This window comes from Hibiscus syriacus, unplaced genomic scaffold, assembly GCF_006381635.1.
Source record: "Hibiscus syriacus cultivar Baekdansim isolate YM2019G1 unplaced genomic scaffold, ASM638163v2 tig00000340_pilon, whole genome shotgun sequence".
Taxonomy (NCBI): Eukaryota; Viridiplantae; Streptophyta; class Magnoliopsida; order Malvales; family Malvaceae; genus Hibiscus; species Hibiscus syriacus.
This window is the reverse complement of record NW_024061783.1, coordinates 13814663-13837127: the sequence shown is the minus strand read 5'-3', so window position 1 is coordinate 13837127 and position 22465 is coordinate 13814663. Positions and strand designations below refer to the sequence as shown.

The following is a 22465-nucleotide window of genomic DNA, read 5'->3' as shown; positions in this document are numbered from 1 at the left end:
AATCCTGTGGATCTCTAGGAAAGTATCCCTTGAAAAATTTCAAATTTGTGGAGCATAAGAAGAATAAGCAATTGAATGGGTATGAGATGTTATCACAAATAGAAAGCTTAATTTATGCAGTATTCATCATAATTGACATGTGTGGTTTTCAAATTTTGTAACAGACATGATTGCGACATGTATGTGATGATGTGGATGGAATCGATCGGTTCTACAGGGGCAACTGGTGATTTTGTAAGTGGAAAGAAAAATTCGTTTGTGGTAAAATTGTTAAAAGTCGTAGATTGAATGCTGTAGTTTACAATACTTAACGTTCTGACAATTTGAATATAGGTTGTTGGAGAGTGGGATTGATCATGAATATTAAACGATCTCGTAAGCCACAATCAAAATGAACGAAGACATGAGATAACAAAAGCTGCCATGATACATAAGAATAACAAAAGGATGCAATGATGTAAATGTAAGGTTAATTTTGTATAAGATTTATAATTTTGTATACGATTTATAATTTTATATGTGAATATAATTATGAATGAGATGAGAAAAGTTAGCAGTATGTTGTTGTACATGTTTCTTATACACATTAAGGGTCATGTTGATACTTTAAAGTAAAAGGCAAATTTACAATATGGCCAACAGGGTGCAACCATAAAGTGTCGAACCATATATAAAAAGTGTCGATCCCAAAAACTTTGAAAACCAAAAGTATAATGTAATATGTAATTTTTCAATCTAACCGGTACAAGTATACCGGTTTTATGAGAGAATATGTCTAACTAATGTGTCGACACTTTTTTAGTTTGTGTCGATATTTTTGGTCCAGAATGAATGGAAAACAGGGTGCAACCATAAAGTGTCGATCCATATATAAAAAGTGTTGATCCCAAAAACATCGAAAACAAAAAGTATAATGTAATATGTAATTTTTTAATCTAACCGGTACAAGTATACCGGTTTTATGAGAGAATATGTCTAAATAATGTGTCGACACTTTTTTAGTTTGTGTCGATATTTTTGGTCCAGAATGAATGGAAAACAGGGTGCAACCATAAAGTGTCGATCCATATATAAAAAGTGTCGATCCCAAAAAATCGAAAACCAAAAGTATAATGTAATATGTAATTTTTCAATCTAACCGGTACAAGTATACCGGTTTTATGAGAGAATATTTCTAAATAATGTGTCGACACTTTTTTAGTTTGTGTCGATATTTTTGGTCCAGAATGAATGGAAAACAGGGTGCAACCATAAAGTGTCGATCCATATATAAAAAGTGTCGATCCCAAAAACATCAAAAACCAAAAGTATAATGTAATATGTAATTTTTCAATCTAACCGGTACAAGTATACCGGTTTTATGAGAGAATATGTCTAAATAATTTGTCGACACTTGTTTAGTTTGTGTCGATATTTTTGGTCCAGAATGAATGGAAAACATGGTGCAACCATAAAGTGTCGATCCATATATAGAAAGTGTCGATCCCAAAAACATCGAAAACCAAAAGTACAATGTAATATGTAATTTTTCAATCTAACCGGTACAAGTATACCGGTTTTATGAGAGAATTGGTATATAATATGTATCGACACTGTTTAATGTTTTGTCGTATAGTGTTTTTCCACCGTTCACTATATATAATCTAAATCAAAAAACCCTAAATATAAAGGCAAGCAGGCAGAAGATAACTCTTCCTCTTTCTTCTAGCGTTATCATAAGTGACGATCAGCTATTCAGGTAAATTTATCGATATTTTATGGGTTTAATTGATTTCTATATTGCATTTTTTTTCCTGAATGTGTTTGTGTTCCATTGTAATAGCATCCAACCAAAATGGCTCCAAAACGTCAGCGTCAGAAGCGCGGTCTTTCTCAAAGCTCTTCTCAACCCAATTCTTCTCAACCACAACCTCCTTCTGTAAACGATTCTTCTGAGGAAATCAGGTCCTTCGAAACTCTGAACTTTAGATCCGATATGGAGAAACAAAGATGGCAGACGAGTTTTAAAGTAAGGAAGATTCGTCCCGAACGTGTCATTGACCTGGGTTTCTTGTTTGATGATAAATATGCATTTAGTTTTAAATCCATATTTACATCTTGGGGTTGGCTTGAATTCCTTGGTGTAGAACCAAGATATTATCCCAACCTAGTTAGAGTCTTCTACAACAATGATTCCTTACAGCACGAGCCTAATAAGACTAATATAATAGGAATTAATACACATGTCATGGGGAAGGATATATATATATCTCTCCAGAAACTATTTCGGAGGGTTTAGGTGTAGCGAATAAAGGGGATTCAGATGAAAATGGTGAAGATTGGTCTACAATTAAACGGGTTGCTAGAAATAGCCCAATTCATCTCGATGTAGAGTCGAGAGTGTTTCACAAAATGCTCACATGGTATATCCGGCCTAGTGGGGGAAAACATTCAACGCTTCGAGACAGCGATTATTGGTGGATAGCAAAGTATAAATCCAAAACGGCTCCAAACATTGCAAAACTCATATTTAATACAATTGTATATATGGTCACAAAGGGAGCAACAATTTCAACTACACTACCATATGGATGTGTCATCACCCATCTGTTGAAGAATAAGGAATTTGATTTTTCGCATGACGCCCCTGTTCGATTAACCCGCAAGATTGACATGGTATTTATTAAAAAAGCGGGATATGATTTTGTTGAAAAAATCGGTTGGAAGCGTGTCAAGGAGGTCGGATTAGATCAAGAGAGGGAGAAAATGGACCCCGTTGGCCATGAAGAAGAGCAACCAAGTGGAGACGCAATGATGGAAGAAGCTCCAGTTGCAGAGGATGTCACAATTAAGACCGTGATGGAATACATGGTCAATTTTCGGGAGCATATTGATTCCCTTGTGAGTGGAATGTGATCTGATATTTCATCATTGCAACATGAAGTCTCCATGCTACGTAACGAATTACGTTAACAACATCAAACGAGTTAGGTAATTCATTATTTATGTTTCTAAACATTTACACGTTCTGAACTGTATTTTATTTTCTTTTAACAGATGTGGACAACCAAGCGGTCAATGAAGATGAAGCTGACGATGAAGATGACGATGATGACGACGATGAAGCTGACGATGAAGATGATGACGATGATGATGATGATGATGATGATGATCCAAACAAGTATATCGTGTCTGCAACGCCGCCTTCAAGAAAACTTTTAATTTTTGATCTCAATGGTGTCCTTGCCTACATCCCAAGACTGCCTTCAGGTTTTAATTATATTCTTTTGTATCCATTATTTTAACATATAAGCGTAGAACTTTAATCTTATTTTCTTCATGTTGTAGATGTTGTCATCAGAAGAGGATTATTTGAATTTATGCAATTTTGTGTCGACAATTTTGTTGTTGCCCTTTGGTCTTCAAAGATGAGGTTAGAACATTTTTGGAACAATTGAATTACTGTAGTCAAAATCGTTAATATACATTTGAATGTTAACATTCAAACTTGATTACAATCTCAGGCATAACGTCGACCGTGTACTTGAGAAACTACTTGTATTTTCTGAGCATTTTCTATTCGTGTGGGTAAGATGAATGTCATTACAGTTTGCTGACTTTTCGTTGTCTATGATTCCTACATATTTATGTTCGACTGTTTGTGAACAGGATCAAAAAAAATGCAAAACATACGATTCTGTTACCTACTGTAAAGATCTCAATGATGTTTGGAACGCGTGTCCAGATTTTAACGAGCTAAATACACTTTTGGTCGATGATTCAACGGAAAAAATGATTTATAATCCGGTAAGTTGCATTTATGCAATATGTTTTTCCAGTTGAACAAGTGTTCAGACATTGATTATTTTAACAACTTATGTGTTTATATAGAAATACAATTACATGTCCACATACCTTTGACTCTGCTTCCCATTCGAACGACAATGCTCTAGGTATGACACAAATTTATTCATGCTTATGCGAATTTAGTTTATTGTTAGTAAAATTGCACCTCATTAGTTTGATAGTTAAAATTATTTATGTATGTCCTCGAAAAAGGCGGAAACATACGAGAGTATTGGAAAATTGTTGAAGGCCTCTAATGTTCCGGACTTCGTTAGAAATAACCCTTTTTCATCGGATTAATTTTGTTTGTCGGTACATTATTTGAACATTCTTGTGTATTTATATTTTGGTGTGATTATTGTGTGTATATTTTTATTAATTCCATATTTGCTTTTATGTGTACATATACATTTGAGGATTGTTGAAATCAATTCTAATGTATTTTACATCTGCTTGCAAATGTATCGAAACACATGACTATAGCATTGTTTTCGATGATATCCACAACAAAGTTTTCACACTTTTTAATATTGTGTCTGTACTTTATGTCCAGAATGGAAGAAAAATGTGTCGATACCATTTAAAAAAGTGTCGATTGAAAAAACATCGGAACCCAAAATTATAATGTAATAGATAATTTTATAATATAACCGGTATAAATATACCGGTTTTATGAGCGAATAGGTCTACAACCTATATCGACACTTTTTAATATTGTGTCGGAACTTTATGTCCAGATTGGAAGAAAAATGTGTCGATACCATTTAAAAAAGTGTCGACATTTACACATCGGAACCCAGAATTATAATGTAATAGATAATTTTGTAATATAACCGGTATAAATATACCGGTTTTATGGGTGAATAGGTCTACAACCTATATCGACACTTTTTAATATTGTGTCGGAACTTTATGTCCAGATTTGAAGAAAAATGTGTCGATACCATTTAAAAAAATGTCGACATTTACACATCGGAACCCAGATTTATAATGTAATAGATAATTTTGTAATATAACCGGTATAAATATACCGGTTTTATGAGCGAATAGGTCTATAACCTATATCGACACTTTTTAATATTGTGTCGGAACTTTATGTCCAGATTGGAAGAAAAATGTGTCGATACCATTTAAAAAAGTGTAGACATTTACATATCGGAACCCAGATTTATAATGTAATAGATAATTTTGTAATATAACCTGTATAAATATACCGATTTTATGAGCGAATAGGTCTACAACCTATATCGACACTTTCTAATATTGTGTCGGTACTTATGTCCATATTGGAAGAAAATGTGTCGATACAGTCAAAAAGTGTCGACATTTACAAATCGGAACCCAGAATTATAATATAATAGATAATTTTGTAATATAACCGATATAAATATACCGGTTTTATGAGCGAATATGTCTACAACCTATATCGACACTTTCTAATATTGTGTCGGTACTTTATGTCCAGATTGGAAGAAAAATGTGTCGATACCATTTAAAAAAGTGTCGACATTTACACATCGGAACCCAGAATTATAATGTAATAGATAATTTTGTAATATAACCGGTATAAATATACCGGTTTTATGAGCGAATAGGTCTACAACCTATATCGACACTTTCTAATATTGTGTTGGAACTTTATGTCCAGATTGGAAGAAAAATGTGTCGATACATTGTCAAAAAGTGTCGACATTTACAAATCGGAACCCATAATTATAATGTAATAGATAATTTTGTAATATAACCGGTATAAATATACCGGTTTTATGAGCGAATAGGTCTTACAACCTATATCGACACGTTTTAATATTGTGTCGGTAATTTTAAGTAACGCGGTTTTTCTTCCTTCATTCAAAATATTTATATGTACATACAATAGGAGTCATGTTGATACTTACGATATATGGAGATCGTTGTCATTCCATTTCGTCTTCGAAAAAATCAGTTGATGTAGGCTGTGTGCTTGTACTCAAACTGAGCTTGACTTGAGGACATGTTAGTTTGTTATGTCCCTCACCGTTGCAGTACCCACATCGCCTAATTTTCTTCTCGACCTTGTTCTTCGGCACTTCTTTTCGCTTGCGTTGTTTTCGTTGAGGGTCACGAACATTGTTTACTACAATGCTCTGGTTGATTGAATCATTCAAACCAAACGAGTTTTCTAATTCTTTTATTAGTTTTTTTCATCTCATCTCTTGCGGTTTTGAAAGACTCGTCTGTCTTTGATGCAATGTAGCATAACCTACTTGACGTTGAACGAAGAGCAGCGAACCTTGCCATTTGCATCACTTCTGGAGACACATTCAAATCAACATAGCTGGGTGCAGAAGCCTTCGTATCATTAGTCCACCTACTTTGAATCAAAGTCCCGGGCAAATATGTGTATCAATTGCTTCAAAATGTGAAGTTGATGGCGACAGAAGTCCAACGGTCTCGAATTTTTGCAGGAGCAAATTAGAGTTTTCGTACGAGAATCAAAACTAATTTCAAATTTCCTATTTTTTTCTACGTACTTTGACAAATATAATGTTGACATTCTGATAAGGACTTAATCTCTGCCTCAATCCGGTACAATGTCTCCCGTATAAGTTCATCTTGGAACACACGAAAAGATTCGCGGGTAAAAATCGCAGCGGCATGGCTTTCAAGGTCGACCAGTTTTGTGATCTGGAAGGGCTTCGTATGGGAACTTAAGTAATCCGCTTTCAACTCGTTCATACGCTAAATATGTTGAGTGAATATGTCTTCTTGTGTTTCAGTGCAATAGCTAGTGAAGCATTCATAGACTCGCACCTTTGTGTTGAGCGAATATTGGCAAAGAAATGACCGGTTAGATATGTTTGTGCCCATAAGTGTCGTGTATTTCCCTTCTCAATCACCCATGGATGCTTTTGGACGTTGAATTTTGAAACAACCGAACGCCATTGAATATCAAATTCCTTGGTTGTCCACCAGGAAGCCATGCATTTTGAGAATGCTGCTGTAAACTTTGGGTCACCAATGTTAGCTTGTGCATTGCGAGAAAGATGCCAAGAACATAATATGTGCTTAGCATAAGGGATAACAGATTTGATAGCCCTCTGCATTGCCCTATCCCCATCGGTTACAACGGAAATAGGTGATTTATTCATCATGGCTTCTAAAAAATTCTGTAGCACCCACTCGAAAGATTGAGACGTCTCGTCAGCGATTATGGCAGTGGCAAACACAATTGTGTTATGGTGATGATTGACACCAACAATAGGCATAATTGGTCGACCATACAAATTATCTTTGTACGTTGTGTCGAACGCAATTACATCACCGAAGCATGTGTAATCCGATCTCGATGTAGAATCCGACCAAATAAGATTATACAATGCCTCCGATTCGTCTACCGAGTATGTCATAAAAAACACGGGATCATCATGTTTCTTATAATCAAAGTAGGCAATAAGCGCATTCACATCCCCATCGACGATTTCCTTTGCTTTACCTCTTTGAAGTGCATTGTAGAGGTCTTTATGTGTAAATCCAACATTATGATAGCCCCCTGCCTGCTGCGTTAAATAGTTCATTACTTGTGACGTGCCAACACCGACCTCTTTCAATGTTGTTGCCTCATCGATATCAGCCTTACTTACAGCTCTATTAGAACGCATAAATGGTGTCATAGCAGGTGTGCACAATGCATGATTATGTTTCTGATCAGACTTACTTATAACCCACTGATCGTTTGTATTTGTTGCTGTAACTACGACTCTAGCCTTACATCCTGTTCTTGTGACTGGCGTATGAGCACGTTGACGATCAACAATATTGACTTTTGATACTCGAAACCCTTCTTTGGAACAACAAAAAACTTGTGTCTTCACATTCTCTTCCACGTCAAGCCGTGTTGTTCCCTTACGTGCACTAAACCCATGTTCCCGTACGAATCCCTTGTAAAAGTACCAAGCTTGATCACGTGAACAGAAGAGCTGACCAACCAATCTGTCAGATTCATCAACATTATGTACTTGATGGCATTCCTCGGTTGGCTTAACATTGTCTATATCAGTATTATCCATGACAAAAATTTTGTTGTGCAAGTTCAGTGGTCCAGGAGTTGATGGAGATATAAGCAAAGGTTCATTTTGAACACGTTTCAGTCGTGCTGCTTTCAATAGGATGTGGTAGTGGTAGTTAAAGGGTGGGTACAACATTAAATTCGCAGTACATATTTAGGTATGTACAATAACTACAAGTATATTATCATTAAATTTATGTATGTACAATAACTACATATTTAGGTATGTACATCTTTTGAGTGAGTTTTAAGATATTAATTTAGTAATTATAGGCGTCTAATGATTTATTTTTTACGTTACGGTATATATTATTATTAAATTAAAAACAATAAACATATATTACATATTTATTATTATCTTTGGTTAATATTGTTAAATTTAAATACTAAATAATATTTTATAAAATATCAAAACAATCAAATAATTTTTTGTGCAAATGAAATTATTAAATTAATATTGTAGGTGGAAAACATGAAACACTATTAAAAAATTGAAACATAAATTACATAACTTTAAAAAAAGTATCGATCTTTTTTATAAAAAAGTATAGACACTTTCAGCATATTATAATGTAATAGGTAAATTTGTAATGCTATCGGTATAAATATATCGGTTTACTTATAAAATATGTCAATATAAGCGCTACCTATTACATTATATAAGCGCTACCTAGTATGTTATTGTACTTTATAATATTTCCGGTTAAATAATATACCATAATCGGTCTAAATTTTAACCGATCACTTATTTAACCGGTCACACCGTATATTAACCGTTTTTTAGACGCCGCACCGCAAAACCACCCCAATTCCCTATGGTTCTGTGCTTGGAAAATTAGTCATAACCACCATGGATTCTCGAAACAACAATTCTATCAAATTTTCTTAGACTTGATTTAAAACGTAAAAAAAATATAGAAATTTACATTAAAATTTTTAAAAACTTTGAAGCAATCTTATCTATCATCACATCATGTACCATCAGGCTAGAAATCTGAACCCTTGAATCTGTCTTCTACCTTTGCACACTCTCTTTCAGATTAAACTACTACATATGTCAGAGTAGGTCTATCAATGCTTGAATGGGAGCCATAAATGATGAAAGATATGGACCATTAGGACAAGAACAAGATTAAATCATAATTTTTTTTTCCTGAAAATTAAAGGGATCTCGTTAAAAGTTCCTCATATCTCAATCGAGCCAATGTTATTTCAAGAAAGCGGAAAGGGAAAAGAGTGTCCATATCTTTATTAAGAACCCGACAAAACATATTAAAACATAATATGACCCACACCAATGACCAGCCTCCTGCTCACAATGTAACCTTGCCAAATTCCACCTAAGAGCAAAAACTATTGGGTGAGCAGAGATTAGAGAACCATATATGATAGTAAGAGAGTAGCACGATCCAACACCTAGGCCATCTGATCAACGGAAAACACAATCCAAGGTCCTGCACTATAACCCAAAGTAACACATCATTTGGAGCTTAGAACCTACCTATAAACACATCGACTGACCCAAGACCTAAACCTCGAGAGTCTTAAGGATCAAACGACCACAGTACAATGGAGATCCGCACGCATTCAAAGCCAACAGAACAAAAGAGCCTCAAGCACAAGAATAAGGAAAGATCCACACGCAGAACCACCCTACCAGCAAAGGGAACTAATCAACTTTGCGACCACCACACTCTCAGGCACATAAGTTACCCACTATACCAATCTGTGCCCAATCAACACTCTTTCGAAGGTCAGCCACTCATGACTACACCTGACTAGCGCATAGTCGTTATACTAGTCGGGACTCAACTATCCAAGGAGGCAAGACAATCAGAGTGTTTAGCTTTAAACCACCAAGCCAGTCGGGACTTAACAATGAATAACAGCTGAGAAACATCCAGAATTTTATTATTAAAAACGACCTCATTCCTCGTGAGCCAAATAGACCAAATAGTGGCAAAGGGGATGAGAAGCCAAGTTGGTTCAGGCCTTCATGAACATAGAACAGCCTGCCATGTAATGAAAAAAGCAATAGGACCTTGTGGAAAAACCAGATTAAGTCCCCAATAAGCAGCCGAATAAGTCCATATACACCATGTAAAATGACACGAGAAGAATAAATGATTAACCGTTTCTGGATGAACTTTGCATAGTGAGCATAAAATGTCATTGTTTAATGAAACTTCCTGCTTCATTACACGACCATGCAGAATTAACCAAATGAATGCTTCAACTTCTGCCCAATCCATACCACTTTATCCCAATTAAACTTAGAAACAATATTTTGGAGATGAGCTTGTTAAAAGTTTTGGTCGAGTAGCAGCCATCACTCGAACCCTTCCACTTAACCCAATCTAAATCCAAATTTGTAGCTCTAAAACCTGATATGTAGTTGCTGTTGAGTTGGAACATAGCTTAATTTGATAGTTCCATTATTGACTTTTTCTAAAGTAAAGTGCGTTTCGATTTTCACGTACTTGATTCTATTATGATAAACATGATTCAATCTGAGCCTCAATCTTGTTCATCCTATTTTAACCATCAAAGTTGTGATAGTTCTCCAGCAACAAATTACTATCCAAAATTAACAAGATTCAAAATCTAGCTCCAAAATACCAATTTATACGTGTAACAATTATTAGTGTGATGATTATTTCAGAGTAGAATTGTACATCGGTTTACAATCACCTAGCTCACACCGCATCACATGAACAACCGCACTATGGTTTAAAGTACAACCTCCAAAGACAGACATTGAAGAAATTAACAGCTCCTCTCTCAAGCTAGAAATGGCAAGAAAGCGATCAAAGAACCACAAACCACACTGTTCGACTCTGACCGAGTTCTTTCTACACCCGCAATTGTTTCAGCAATCAGCAAGTGCAATAAGCTGATCAACTACACCAGGTTCGGCTAACGTGCTAGTGTCTCCAAGTTCATCTAACTGTCTGGATGCAATTTTCCTCAGAATCCTCCTCATTATCTTTCCACTTCTCGTTTTTGGGAGGCCAGGTGCCCAGTGTATTTTGTCAGGTGCTGCAAATGCTCCTATCTGTGTCACAAATGGATAATCTTTAGACTACTAGATTATAAAATTCAGACCAAAGATAATGCAGGTGTCAATTTCCTCGTCATGATTCTCGAGAAATGGTTTTAAAGTTCAAACCTGATTTCGCACTGCGAGTATAAGGCTCTTCCGAAGCTCTTCACTGTAAGAAACACCTTCCACAATAGTAACAAAAGCATATATGCCCTGTCCTTTAACCTACCAGCAACAAAAAAAAAAAAAAAAAAAAGATAGCTATGACTTACAAAGCATATGTCTTGGCTTATTGGTATGTTAATCTTAAACAGATACACCAGACCACTTGAATACCTCATGCTCAACACCAACTACAGCAGCTTCTGCACACTGAGGATGAGAGACTAGAGCAGATTCCACCTCAGCTGTGCCAATACGATGTCCACTGCAAATATTAAGATTGCATCATTCACAGGCAATAGGAAAGAGAAGGTCTGTTTAGTTAATTGCTAAGGAACGCGAAGACATTCAACAAGCTGGCTGTTTTCCAGATAACAGCAGAACTTCGTATACCTAACATTGATAACATCATCAACTCTTCCGGTAAGCCAGTGGTACCCATCCTTGTCCCTGAAACAAATAAGACAGTAACTCAATGCTAGTCCCTGGGTTAGAATTCCGTCAGTGGCTAAACATATAGAGATGCATATTAAAATCCAATATTCTGCACAAAGAAAAATCCAGACCAGTAAAAAGGCAATTCAGTGTTAGGACCATCATACCTGCTGCAGCCATCACCAGTAAAATAATATCCAGGGAATGGTCTAAAGTATGTTGTCTCATATCTCTCATGGTCACCATAAAGAGTTCGAAATGCACCAGGCCATGAGCCTTTCACACACAGATAACCGGTACACTCACCATCAATCTCATTTCCTTTTTCATCCACTATGACAGGCTGCAGTTGTACCAGTAGAAAATATAAATGAAAATTTTAGAAGAAAAGGCACTAATTTTCAGTAACAGTTACACTAAACCTGAACTCCAAAAAAGGGAAAGGTAGCAGAACCAGGCTTTTGTGGCCAGGCACCCGGAAGAGGAGTGATCTGCCAGTTAAGATATGGAAAACAATAAAAAGGTTGAAATATGCACATAAATAAGAATAAAATCAACCAAGTTATCAGCCAAAAAATAATCAAAAGTTGAAATATGCACATAGCCCCATATAGCATAGGTAAATCCACCAAGATATTTAAGGAAAAAATGTTTTACAGAGTATCTTCCAGGAAATGCTACCAAAATACTTAACATAAAGGAAAAACTTACCATAAAGCCACCTGTTTCAGTTTGCCACCAAGTGTCAGAAATAGGGCACCTAGATCCTCCAACTAAATTAAAAAACCACCTACAAAAACCAGGATCATTTTAGGTTACACAATTCCTTTTTACATATGCATACGAGATAAAAAATAAGTAAAAAAAAAAACTTATTGAATCAAAAGGAGTTATCTAAAGCTGCAAACCTCCAAGCACTTGGATTAATAGGCTCACCAACACTTCCAAGGACACGCAAGGACTTCCGTGAGTAGCGTGTAACATACTACAAACACAATAACAGTAATATCGATAAAAAATCTGGAAATACATCAAGGGGAACTCAATGGATTCTCTCGAAAACATAATAACCAAAGCAAAACAGTTCTTTGCGTGCCAAAATATAGTTTCATATATCATGCAAGTAAACTGTCATGCCAGAATTAAACAAAATACTTGGATTCTTGCAAAATTTAATGGAGTTTCTCTAATTTTAGTTGACAGAATTGGAAGATAAAACAAACACAAAAGTAAAATGGAGCTATGGAAATTATAAATCTGGATGTCAAATACCAACATAAATAAGCTAACAAGGAGCTGTTTTTATTTACAACAATACTGATGAACATTTTGAATCAAATATTTGTAGTGTGTAAACAAGGTTAGAGATATATATCTTGCCTCATCACCCTCACGCATGAGAGAGCGCACCAATGTGGGTGCAGTGTAGAATATGGTCACCTTGTATTTGTCAACAATGTCCCAACATCTTCCAGAATCAGGATAATTTGGGGCCTGTATAGAACATGCAGAAACATTGCTATCCATGGCAACATCTATAAAATATTGAAATCAAAATATTGGGTTTAAGACATAAATATTCTTGCACTCACTAATGGCTGCTATCTCCAACACTCAAATTTTAATATTTTCTATGCTGGTATGCTGCAATATATTAGTTTATTCCAGTTACAAATTTCACACTCATTTCTAAAATTAACAACAAATTATTGATGCAAACAATAAATTATAAATATTCTTTTATTAAGTTTCCACCATTTTATTTTTATTTTTATAAAAATTCTTAAAATAGTCATTATTTTATTCTACACGTTTTTATTACCTAGTTGCTCATCGATGAACTTCCAGAAACACCAAAAGACATGTCAAACCTTCTATACACCACAATCTTTCATCCAACATTTTCTAACGTTGGATTAAACGTTTTTCTCCTCAGTCCTCAATGATAATCTTAGGGAATCAATAGTTACATTACAAACATTTTTCAGCATAAGATATATTTAGAGCTGAATTAGTAGTCAATCTTGAAAGCCTAATCTATTTTTCTATGTCAATAGTGACAGAGAAATCTTACTCCCTCATATACAACAACTGTTGCTCCATTAAGCATGGGTCCATAGGTTACGTAACTATGCCCAGTAATCCAACCACAATCAGCTGTGCACCTAAAGTAAAAGATATGTCAAGTAAGACCCAACATCAAGAGGTTACTAAACAAAAAAATATATATATAAATTCCACAAAACATCAAGGGTGCAGAGTGTCCAAAGTACCAGAAAATATCAGACTCTTTGTAGTCAAATGCATATTTAAATGTTGTTGCTGTGTACACCATATATCCTCCGGTTGTGTGGAGTACGCCCTTTAAATAGTTCAAATTAGAACAATAAAAGGAAAATGAGAAACTACATAAAATACTTAAACCAAGCAAAATGAATACCTTTGGCTTCCCGGTGCTCCCACTAGTATACAATAGGAAAAGGGGATCTTCAGCATCAACCCACTCAACTTCACAGGTAGTAGGATATTTTGGGACAACATCCTAGTGAAAATCAGCACTCCACAACTAAGAAAAAGGCCATAAAAAATTATGGTTACTGGAATCACCAAATTCTTCTCTATTTTACACTAACCTGCCACCACACATCTCTTCCTTCCTGCCACTTAGTGCTTTCTCTTTCCAATGCTGATTGATTTTCATAGGTTAAGCATACATCTGCTCAAAAGAAGACATAGTCGTAAATAGACAATCAAATAAATAAATAATTGATCAAATAGTCCCACTGGTGATGGTAATCATTGGAGCAACTTGAACTAGTAGTTCAATTGCAAAGCACAGTATGCTGGTAGTTAAATGCTAAGTACTTACTAACTTGATTAACATCAATCATGCTCTACATGTTGCCCTACATCAGTTATGTTAAACCATATTTGGCTAGCACACGGTACTATCCATTAAGAATGTTTGGAAAATTGGCAACCACTCTAAGCTATTAAAACATTCTGAATCGAATAGAAGGAACAGTAGCACAAGGGGAGATTGTAGCCCAAGATTTTCATTGATATGAAAAACAAATTTTAGGTTAAAGATAAGTGCTCCAATGCATTGTCTTAAGTAAAAACCTAAGATTCAACAGAGGAAATAGGTTTGATCCAGTCCAAACTCTAAATATGCATGAACTACTATGGAGAAAACCATCTTCAAATCAGATACTGGTTTCTTAACGTAAACCAACCTATGGAGACTCCATTCTTGGCCGATTCAATAAGGGCAGCATCAACAATGTCCTTGAGATGGATGGTCTTAGGGCCTCTTTTAACAGCATTACACGTAATAACAACTTTTGGTTTGCAGTCCACTATTCGTTGGGCAAGAGAATCTGAAGAAAATCCAGCGAATACAACCTAAAAGGGAAAACGAGTTGGGAATTTGTTCAATAATAAAAATAGAAATTAAAAAATTAATCTCTTATAGCTTAGTATGTAGGTTGTTTTGCATTGTTAATCCTATTTATGTGCAAGAAGGGGTGTGTACCGAGTGAACTGCACCTATGCGAGCACAGGCAAGCATGGTAATAGGGAGTTCCAATAACATAGGCAAATAAACAATAACGGCATCACCCTTTTTAACTCCAATACTTTTCAGGTAGTTAGCGAGCTGCGGAGAAGAAAGCAATAAATCAGATTTGATTCCAATTGAAGAAGTTGTAAAATGTGGAGAATTAATATAAAGTTGAAGAAACCTGGCAAACTCGGTGCAGTAGCTGGGAGTAAGTCAAATGGGCATCAAAGCCAGGTTCACTGGATTCCCAGTAAAGGGCGATTTTGTCTCCAAACCCAGCATCGATGTTTCTATCTAAGCAATTGTAGCATATATTGGTGATCCCGCCTTTGAACCACTGGTAAACCCCCAAAAATAAAGTGATCCAACCAGCGTTGATCCGAATGATAAACTAAATAAATCCAAAAAAAGAAAGAACAAGGAAGAGGATAGAGAGAAATACCTCGATCTTGATATTTCCTTTATTGACATCGAGATTCTCAGAGTAGACCTGATCTCCCCATTTTTGCTTCCAATAGAACTCCGATAAGGCAATATCTGACCAAAATCCAGCGGGATCCTCTATTGACCTTTTGTACATCTCCAGATACTGGTCTCATCTCGCCCCACAAAGACAACTTTTTCAGACTCATAGATCATTAAATTAATTACTCAGAACGAGCTAAATCTCGGGGAAATAATAAATGAAAACGCATTTATGTTTTCATGTACAGTTGCTACTGCTGTTATGCTAATAAATGTAGTAAAATCACGTCAATACTAATATTTTGTTTTGGTATAATCATTCATTTTTCATATTCAATAAGAGAGAAATGAGAAGGAACCTTGTGTGGAGAAGGAATGAGAGCCTGGCTAGAGAAGTCATGGCTTGGGAAAACCAAGTCGTTCTCCTCGGAAGCAAGCGCCTCGCCCAATATGACGGCGTTCAAATTGGAAATGTTGCCGGCGCCGGAAGGGAAGGAGGTCATGGACTCGACATGTCTCAAATGGTTGGTGGTGGTCAGCTTGTTGGGAGAGGAGGATGCCATGACCGATACTTGTCTAGTCCACCTGTTGCAGGATGATGATGATGGTGATGATGATCCAACTGTTGTTTGAGACGATCTCTTTTATAACCATGAAGATGCTGTGGGAAGAGTCTCCTGGGATGGGAGGAAATATTCATCGTCATCGTTTTTCTCTTTCTTAATTTCTTAATTTTTTAATTATATTTTTTGAATAAATTCTCACGCCAAACCGCCTCACCATTGTTGACTTCTTGGATTTGAAATTACAAATATAGATGAAGCTTATATATTCATTCCAAAAAAATAAAAAATAAGAAGTTATAGTTTTATCATGGGTAAGCTGTTAGAATAGTCCTATCTGTTTTTAGTATTATTGACTTTGGTCATAATTTAAAAATTAAGGGTATATGATCCGTTCGATTTTAGTCACTTTGTTGTTAACTTCCGCTCGATTTTAGTCCATCTACTATGTCGCATATTCGTTAAGGGTTAATGAAGGAGGGAATTTGTAGACATCCGTTTTTGTTCGGGTTTACAAAACATTTATTATTATTAATTTTTTTCCAGGTCCAAGTTCAACCCCACTATCTTCACCATTCCACGTTCAACTCCACTATCACCACCTCGTACGTTTGTTCAATAAAATGAAAGTGGGAATCTTTATAGAGGGGTCTACTTGTTTATTTAAAGGAACTTTGGATTGGAGAAGGGGGATGTAACCCCCCAGACCGATACGGGTAACTCGATCTGATCTGGAGTGTTACATTAGGGCCACCAGAGCGACCCACTGTAAAATCTCGAAAAATTTAAATTTTTTTATCAAAACATGTAAACTCATAAAATCATTTATCAGTATTCAGAAATAAAATAGATTTTCAGACTCGTATTTAAAACAAAATACAATTACATGCCCCCTGATCATATGTACCATACTCTGCAAACAACTCCAGAAGAGCTCCTTTACTGAAGTCGATAGCTGCACTGGTACAATTCTTTTAACCTGCAATGTTGAGTAATAGAGTGAGCTTCGAAAAGCTCGGTAATACAGAACTACCAAATGATGCTTAAGAACGTGCAGATACAGCTAAACATACATTTCCTTATTGGTTCATATATCTACAGATTTTTAGGCTGAGCTGAGGTCCCAGTGATATCGCAGGTAGTAACAGATAGTATTCAGTTCAGATGGAAATAATTCGGATATCTAGGTTCAGGAGATCAGAATAGGTATATCCTTTTAAAACATATTTTTTAAAAGTCAGAAATCATAGTAATTCCCTCAACCGCTACACATCATAATGTGTAGGTTCCCCAAAACCATACACCCAACCGCACATGCCAGTAAGGCCCTGAGCACAAAGCCGAGGAACCTGCAGATATACTTCCTCCAACAATAACCCCCAAATAAAACATTTTTCCGTTGATAAATGGAGATATCAGAAATCAAAACAAAATTCAGACCAGATATCAAAATAGAATCCAGATCAGAAATCAGAACATAATTCATAATAGAATTCAGATCAGAAATTAGAACAGAATTCAAATAAGAAATCAGAAAAAAATTCAAATCAGAAATCAGATAAAATACTCATGTGATTAGGGAACACACTAATGGTTTACAAATATTATTCAGAGGTACTGGTTAATCTTATAAGGCATATAAAAACAGATCTTCAGTATGTCGATAGAATGTTGGAATTTAGAATCACTATAGGAAGGGTTCAATAACTGACGGAATCATTAGTTATTTAGAATATGAATTATCATGATCATATCTTATTCGGGCATTTTTCAGAAGTTGTACGTAATCAGAAGGGTATTCAGAATCCTTTACAACTATGTCGATTGATTAGATAATCGAACAACTTGTGACGAATAGCTCTCAGACCAAATGTTTGTCGACTGGTCAATTCATTGTCCTTCCAGGGTATTTACTCATTAATACCACAAATTATTGTCCATAGATCATCTTTGGAATCATCGTTGAAAAGATCTTAAGGAAACTAATAGATATTCCAATGCTCTTTATCTCATTTCCACGCTTCCATGATATCATGAAATGCTAACGTGCTTAATTTGTAGTTCATTACCCATAACATTACATCATATATGATCATTAACGTTTCCAGACTCATCCAAATCACTTACTTAATCCTTAGTCCTTGAGGTTACTTAATTCATTTAGCAGTCAAGTCTATTCCAGTTACTTCGGGGTTTTCCAGAGTAATTCGTATGTTTCTGAATTTCGGATACATATTGTACTCCTGTTCTGTTCAATTTGGTCTTCATGGTTGATTTGTTTAACGAATATCCCCTTCTTAGTACAAAATACGCTATAGAGTTGAGCAGAGCTAAGTACTTCCAGAATTATCATCGATCCAAACTTGAGAAGACGAACAAGGATTCGAGTAATATCCATGCCGTTCAGCTAGTGACATATCATTAAGGTTGATCGGCTCACCTAAGTTGTGTTCCATAACTTTTAAGGGTAGTACAACACTCATATTTACTTGGATTTCTTAATTAATCCAAAACATCTACTTAGTCTAGGCCATAAGGGTATTTTGGTCATTTTGGTGTTTAATTTTATTCCATTAATTTCAGAGCTCGGGGATATCCAATCATTCCTGAGTTTGGTGATATTCTTGGTCATTTCCATTCTAGGGGTATTCTGGTCATTCTACAGATCCAGTGTATTTCAATCATTTCTTTCCGTCCGATCTTATTATTAATTTCAAACTTATCATTTATTTCAGTCAATTCGAACAATTCTGACAAAAGAACACCCCTGATAAATTGTTCTTCAGGTATTTACTCATAACTCAGATATTTTCGGGTCAAGTGCCTTCTCATATTTTACAGAATATCATGAATTTTTCTGCACTAAGTCAAGATCTTAACAATCAAATCCATACTTAATCGAGTTAAGTACGAATCCTCAAAGTACTTTCTCATTCAGGGTCAACTATGACTATTTTACCTCTCAAGGGCATTTTCGTAACTTCTTAACCAAATAATTTCGGTATTAACTCTTAACAAAAATAATATAATTTAGAGATCATATGATTAATTTCTTTCTTGAACATTCTCTGATCTTGAAATGATTCCCTTAATAGACTTCTAGTATCTTGCACAAACCCTCTTGGGGTTAAAAACTGATTATCCAAATTTTCTAAGTAAACTAACATTTCTTATACACATCTGTAGTTTTATCAGATCAATAAGTCTTTTCAGAGTTATTAATAAACTTTCAGGGACAATTCTTGTCATTTTACAACATAGGGGTATTTTCATAATTTTACCTAACTAAAATATTCTCATAATTTATCATCCAAGTACCTTTAATGAAATAAATTATAATCTACATATCCACTGATGATTCCTTTATCACTTAATTCCATAACTTGTAATTTAATTCCAACTGTCCTCCAATTCTTATAATAGTAATCTGAGCCATATTCAGTTACCTACTTTCTACCACATTTGTATCGAGTGTAGAACTTCATTAATTACACATATGAGACCAAACATTTTCATTCATGCATTTATCAATACCAACATGTTCTATAAAGCATAAAGAGGTAGTAATGTATTACCTCGATTTCAGTGCCATACTGATCAACCATTATATTCCATTCGAACGCTCTCGATCTTGAAATCAACTTCCAATAATTCCTCATATGCATATCAAAAGAAATTACATAAAAAATGGAGCTTAATTCCAAAAAACGGATCGAATCGGATAAATCAGTCAAAAACAACTTATCAGTTTGAATTTGACGAAACGATCTTCGGATTCGGATTCAGAATGTCGAAAAACATAAAATATGACTTTTCAAAAATTGACTTTTCGATCAAAGTCAACGGGTTTGACTGCAATTTCAAGGCTTTCGGGTCCGAATTTCAAAAAACGGACTGCAGAATCAAACTCAGGACGTCGAAAAACATCAAGATAGGTGTACTCGGGAAAAGTCAACGGTAGTCAACGCCCAGTCAACGCCGGTCAAAGTTCTGGTCAACGGTGGTTAACGTCGGTCAACGCTCAACAGTTTTTCACAAATATCACCCTAATAGAAATTAATTACAAATTAGGAACCATTCTAAAAAATATTAATAAAACTAGCACCCGAGTTTTTTTACACAAATATTACCAAGATCGGTTCACAATTTTGAACGACGGAGATGTCGATTCCGAACATCGAAAACTTTAACTTTCTCACCCCCTCCATGCGTCGACGACTACAGAGACATGGAGGACACCGGTGGACTCAGAACGATGCAAGGAACACGATGGTGTGGGAGTTGTCGAAAACGGATGGTCGGATCAACGTGAATCAATGAAAAACCAACGGAAATTGAGTTAAAACCGACGATACTTCCAACTGAAATTAACGACAAATGACGACGATTCACGATGATAGGTTTGAGGAGATTTGTTCATCGGTCGACAACGAACACGATGGTGGTTTCGATTCATCGAACGGAGGTCGGACGACGAGTAGATCGAAGTTGAAAGGAGGGTTGAATGGGGAGGGAAACTGGGGAAAATCAGCAGAAAACACACAGGGAGGGGTTATAATTCATCCTATTAAAAAAATGGGTAAACCATGAGTTTAGTCACTGAACTTCCTGCACTTCTTAAAATAGTATGCCAATTTTATGATTTTATAATTTAATCCTCAATTTCTTCCAAAATATCAATTAAATCCAATACTTTATACTTTCTAAATTTTAACCCTAAATTAGGGTGTGACAATTCTCCCCTCATTAAAAAGAATTTCGTCATCGAAATTCATTCATGTCACATAATTGCATAAATGAAACTTCCATCTGTTATTTCATACCTTAAAGTAGTTCTACATAAATGTGGGTTCTTTATTAATCCTTAACCAGCTGAGCATACTTTCTTATCATAACTTTTCCTCAATTCAATAAAATAATCTAAACGAAAATTTCCGTGAAGAATCAATTCAGCCTTGGTTACGAAAATAGGCTCATTGAGCTGTAACATATCCAAATTTCATTTATGGAGTTGGATCGAAATTTCTCAGATACAGATAAGGATTCCTTTATAAAACGATAGAGTCCTAATGGATGAAAACTTAAGTTTGCTCATTACAAATAAGGATTCAACCTTAGAGTTCTAGCTCAGAGAGGTACAATTATAGTCTGGGGGCATGTACTGATCAGATATCTTTTTGAAATTTGATCGGTCGGTTTATCTGGAAAAAAATTTGACTCAATCATAGATCTGATACCACTAAATGTAACCCCCATACCTATACGGGTAACCCGATCCGATCTGGACTGTCACATTAGGGCCACCGAAGCGACCCACTGTAAAATCTCAGAAAATTTAAAACTTTTTATCAGAACATGTAAACTCATAAAATCATTTATCAGTATTCAGAAATAAAATAGATTTTCAGACTCATATTTAAAACAAAATACAATTACATGCCCCCTAATCACATGTACCATACTCTGCAAACAACTCCAGAAGAATTCCCTTACTGAAGTCGATAGTTGGACTGGTACAATTCTTTTAACCTACAATGTTGAGTAATAGAGTGAGCTTCGGAAAGCTCAGTAATACAAAACTACCAAATGATGCTTAAGAACGTGCAGATACAGCTAAACATACATTTCCTTATTGGTTCAGATATCTACAGATTTTTAGGCTAAGCTGAGGTCCCATTGATATCGCAGGTAGTAACAGATAGTATTCAGTTCAGATGGAAATATTTCGGATGTCTAGGTTCAGGAAATCAGAATAGGTTATCTAGTGTGTTCCCGCAAAACCAGTGAAAAGATACAAATCCTTTTAAAACATATTTTTTAAAAGTCATAAATCATAGTAACTCCCTCAACCGCTACACATCATAATGTGTAGGTTCCCCATAACCATACACCCAACCGCACATGCCAGTAAGGCCCTGAGCACAAAGCTGAGGAACCTGCATATATACTTCCTCCAACAATAACCCCCAAATAAAATATTTTTCTGTCGATAAACAGATATATCAGAAATCAAAACAGAATTTAGATCAGAAATCAGAATAGAATCCATATCAGAAATCAGAACAGAATTCAGATTAGAAATCAGAACAGAATTCAAATCAGAAATCAGATAAAACACTCATGTGATTAGGGAACACACTAGTGGTTTACAGATATTATTCAGAGGTTATCAGGCAGATAAACAAAGATCTTCAGTATGTCGATAGAATGTTGGAATTTAGAATCACTATAGGAAGGGTTCAATAATTGACGGAATCATCATTTATTTAGAATATGAATTATCAAGATCATATCTTATTCGGAAATTTTTCAGAAGTTGTACGTAATCAGAAGAGTATTCAGAATCCTTTACAACTATGTGA

At 35.4% G+C, this 22465-nt stretch overlaps 1 protein-coding gene across 1 annotated transcript; it reads right to left on the bottom strand.

Annotated features, from left to right (window-relative positions):
- Positions 1 to 10526: 10526 nt before the first annotated feature.
- On the bottom strand, positions 10527 to 16177 carry LOC120204807 (acetyl-coenzyme A synthetase, chloroplastic/glyoxysomal). The gene is made up of 18 exons (XM_039204824.1): positions 15900 to 16177; positions 15518 to 15664; positions 15257 to 15412; positions 15049 to 15171; positions 14750 to 14918; positions 14147 to 14229; positions 13954 to 14055; positions 13787 to 13875; positions 13588 to 13678; positions 12894 to 13007; positions 12422 to 12498; positions 12225 to 12303; positions 11936 to 12004; positions 11681 to 11856; positions 11472 to 11528; positions 11253 to 11343; positions 11043 to 11141; positions 10527 to 10928 (listed from the first exon to the last, which is right to left on the bottom strand). The coding sequence occupies exons 1-18, from the start codon at positions 16101 to 16103 to the stop codon at positions 10743 to 10745; spliced, it is 2112 nt and encodes a 703-aa protein (XP_039060755.1). The 5' UTR covers positions 16104 to 16177; the 3' UTR covers positions 10527 to 10742.
- Between the last annotated feature and the right edge of the window lie 6288 nt (positions 16178 to 22465).

Excerpts from the sequence above, each read along its gene's own strand:
- LOC120204807 (XM_039204824.1), bottom strand. The coding sequence starts at position 16,103 with ATGGCATCCTCCTCTCCCAACAAGCTGACCACCACCAACCATTTGAGA. Across the intron at positions 14,056-14,146 it reads GAAGAGATGTGTGGTGGCAG|GATGTTGTCCCAAAATATCC; the intron begins GTTAGTGTAAAA and ends GATTTTCACTAG. Across the intron at positions 13,876-13,953 it reads GGAGCACCGGGAAGCCAAAG|GGCGTACTCCACACAACCGG; the intron begins GTATTCATTTTG and ends AACTATTTAAAG.